The sequence below is a fragment of the Leiobunum rupestre genome, chromosome 11 (assembly GCF_980474605.1).
Source record: "Leiobunum rupestre chromosome 11, qqLeiRupe1.1.hap1, whole genome shotgun sequence".
Lineage (NCBI taxonomy): Eukaryota > Metazoa > Arthropoda > Arachnida > Opiliones > Sclerosomatidae > Leiobunum > Leiobunum rupestre.
The window spans coordinates 21,265,011-21,268,606 of NC_143394.1; the positions used below are offsets into that span (position 1 = coordinate 21,265,011).

At 35.6% G+C, this 3,596-nt stretch overlaps 1 protein-coding gene across 1 annotated transcript; it reads right to left on the bottom strand.

Moving 5' to 3' along the window:
- Positions 1 to 937: 937 nt before the first annotated feature.
- Positions 938 to 2,946, bottom strand: LOC149921991 (uncharacterized). Its single transcript, XM_090162203.1, has 4 exons — positions 2,518 to 2,946; positions 1,950 to 2,039; positions 1,725 to 1,861; positions 938 to 1,007 (listed from the first exon to the last, which is right to left on the bottom strand). Exons 1-4 carry the CDS (start codon positions 2,944 to 2,946, stop codon positions 938 to 940), a joined length of 726 nt encoding a protein of 241 aa, XP_090018329.1.
- Positions 2,947 to 3,596: the final 650 nt, after the last annotated feature.

Here is a 3,596-nt window from a genome sequence, read left to right on the forward strand (position 1 = left end):
GAAAGAGACAGGAAATATGAAGGGGTTGGAGAAGCAACCGTGCTCTTCTTTTTGGATTACCTTTAGCAAAAGCACGGTGAAAGGCTTTAACTTCGTTTTTCGTCGTGGCTACCCGTTTCAATTGTTTTTGAAAAAGGGCGCAAAGGAGTGAGAAAGAAAGAAGACAATGAAAAAAAATTATATAAACGTGTTAACGTCCTAACCAAACTAATTCTTCCACCATTCCAAAACCTTGTAGCTTTCAGTTTTGCCATTTTTTTAATTCCCCTTTTATAGTTTTCCAGGATTTTCATTTGTAAAACAATTACATTACAAATAAAAAAAAATCAAAATAAATAAAAACAGGGTCAGAAAACATAACATCAAATCGCTACATAGGTTCCAAAACCAGGTTTTTAAAAAGATAACCAGATAAAGCTAGGAGTAGGCCTATATTGCGAATTAAAAAATTTAAATGGGACGAAGAATGCAGTTTAATTTCGCAAAATATAATTTTTTTTTAATCCAACGTTTCGGAGGAACTGCTCCTTCTCTTTCAGAAGTGTAAATATGCAGCTGAAGAAGAAGTAGCAGCTCTGCTCCGAAACGTTGGATTTAAATAAATATATTTTGGTAATTTAAACCGTTGACTACGAATCGTTTTAAATTATTTAAATTTAGAAAAATAGTATTAAGAAATGCTTTATAAACATTGGAGAAATATAAAAGCATATAAACGAAGGTTGAATTGCTCATTTGGAAAAAATCCGTAAAGAAAATTTCGAGTTACCTGTTTTTGAAACTACAATAGCGAAAGCTTTTTGATAATTTGTTTTTAAAATAATATTGTTCACATTTTTAAACGGTATATACAATAAAAAATAACTCATGTAACATTAAAAGATATATTTAATAAAATAATTGAATTGAATTGAATAAAATTATCACTGAAACATTTTCAAAATCCTGAAGGGCCTCCTCTGGCCATAAACACCTCTTTGACAACTTTGTTTTGATGGCTAATGAATCTGCAAAAAGAAAATTATCTCATTGTTGTGTTTTCAAACCTATTAATGTGTTTTCATTTATCGTTACATATTCGATTAATATAACAGGAGCTATTAAATAGAAAAAGACCCCTTTCAAAATAAAATTTACATATCGGTTTGCGAGATTTTAGTTTATAACTTTTCAATAGTGTGAATCTATTATAATCACCAAGAACCGATTAACGTAAGGAAGAACTTGAGACTGCAGTTTTTATCTCTACTGCCAAGCTGTTATACCGATGCCTCGCCTTTTTCCGGCTCCATCTTGATTTCAGGTCTAGAGCGCCTTCTTATTTTAAGGATCAAACCAAGAATGGATCTTTTTATTCTCAGATAAAATGTTTATATTCCGCCGATTTTTACCTTCATTCCCGTTGCAGCTCTTTAACCAGAACCTGGCTCCTGTCCTCAAAGTTCAGTCAATTCCGGGCGGAACATCATTGGTTCATTAAAACTTAAGTGTGGGTGATGCGTTAAAATAAGAACGCCGCATTTTACACCCCCCGCCCCCTTTACACATTTGCTTGGTCCATGATGCGTACCGAGTCTCCCGACTGACGGAATATAAACATTCTAAATATAAATAGATCAATTCTTGTTCAAACTAATCGGCAGGCAATTGGGCTTAGTATTTGGTTTTGATTAAAGATCAGATTTCTTGGCATCAATGTGGGGGAAAATGTATACTTTAATTACTTTCGGCATTTTTCCACTGATAAATGTTTCCAATAAATCCGAATAGCTCTCAGTAAATCAATTTTATTTTTCGGGTCTACTTTATTCTGTATGAAGTCCTTTAAGTCCGCCCATAAGTTTTCGATAGGGTTAAGGTCCTGAAATGATAATTTCGTTAAATATTTAAATTAAACAAATAAATTAAAATTAAACAAGCAAGATTTCCTTTTCATAAAAATGACACACCGGTGATTCTGGTGGCGTTGGAAAATGGTTGATGTTATTATCCTTCATGAATTTCTTGGTTGATTCGCTCGTATGCTTGGGATCATTGTCCTAAACGATATTATAAACGAGTTAAATAATTAAAATTAAATTAAATGATTTTAAACGAGAACAATTTTTCAATAAGTAAGAGTCAATACCTGCCAAAAACGATGGCCGTCGGGGTACACCTTTTCGATAAACGGAACTAAGCACTGTTTTAAAATTTGCTGGTATTTTTCCGACGTCATAATTCCAGCAAAAATGTACGCGACGGTTGGGCCTCTCGCTGAAATTCCAGCCCAAATGTGTACCTAAATATATCAGGCATTTGTTGAAAGGAATTGTACATACATCAATTTAACAAGGGAACTAATAGGTGGCGGATTAACTCCAAACCGCGCCCTTAGGCTGAGCTTCAGTAAGTACCCCCTATCCTTATGCTACCTGGCCAATTATTTAATTTAGGGCCCCGAAACCCTTTATTACCGGGCCAAATATTATTTAACAATTTCCCCGACCATATTCTACAGGACCTAAATATACTGACCTTGAACGGGTGTTTTGGAACTGGAACACGTTTAAGTGGTTCATTTCGGAACCGATATGGGATGCGTTTCCTACTTCCGTCAAAGAGGTATATCGAAGCCTCGTCAGTGAAAATGACATCATCGAATGTTTCAGGCGGCGATGCAAACATAAGTTTAGTTACGAAATGTAGCCTTTTTTTTTGGTTCACTTCTCGGATCATCTGCGTGTATTTCACCCCTTTCTGCCGCTTCCATCCCAAACGCCTACGGGTATTGTTGATCGCTGTTCTGGAAACGGTTATTGCGAATTGCTCTTTCAAACTTTCGGCCAGTTCTTTCGCCGATGAGACGTCCTTTCCTCTGATCTTTGAGTTAAGAAATTCCTTCTTTTTAGGAGTAATTTTCCCCTTTCTACCACTTCCCGGCAATGTCTGGATGGAGCCGTACATCCGCTGTTTATACAACACCCAACGCACCCCTTTCACGCTGATGTTTTTATTTTCTTCTTTACTTATTATACTAGCGATTTTTATCGCATTTTCCCCGTATCGATATAAAGTTAAAATTCGCTTTTTAATATTCTCCTCGTAACGCGCTGGCATTTTAAAGTATCAACGCAAAATCGTACTTGAAAATCTAAACTAACGAAGATTGCTCTCTTGATTTAAAATCACTACTTAGCAAAAAAACGACTGATCCGCAGCGAGGTTTAAAGACTTGTGTTTGAGAAAAATTAAGACATTCTGTATTGATTAAGATTTAGCTGGTTTAAAAGAGAAAGGACACAGTATGTACGATTCAGTCGAAACGAAAAAACTACTCTATTGGTCAGTCTTTGGAATACCCCGAACCACCCCCCTTCTAAAAGGGTTGAAAGCTCTCGAGGGACCCATTAACTGTCAGAGCTTGGAAGAAATTTTACCGAGGTCTAGGTCATTCGATAATTTCCAACCGTAGTGCTCGTTTCATGTCGTATTTTCCTCAATGGCTTCAACATGGAATTTTACAAAAGGCGAAAACTGCCTTTATTTAGATAAAGACTACGGCTTCTATTATAAAGCAAAAATTGAAGATTTAGTTGATGTCGATAAAATCAAAC

Excerpts from the sequence above, each read along its gene's own strand:
- LOC149921991 (XM_090162203.1), bottom strand. The coding sequence starts at position 2,946 with ATGTACGGCTCCATCCAGACATTGCCGGGAAGTGGTAGAAAGGGGAAA. Across the intron at positions 2,040-2,517 it reads TTCCAAAACACCCGTTCAAG|GACAATGATCCCAAGCATAC; the intron begins GTCAGTATATTT and ends AATATCGTTTAG. Across the intron at positions 1,862-1,949 it reads CAACGCCACCAGAATCACCG|GACCTTAACCCTATCGAAAA; the intron begins GTGTGTCATTTT and ends TTATCATTTCAG.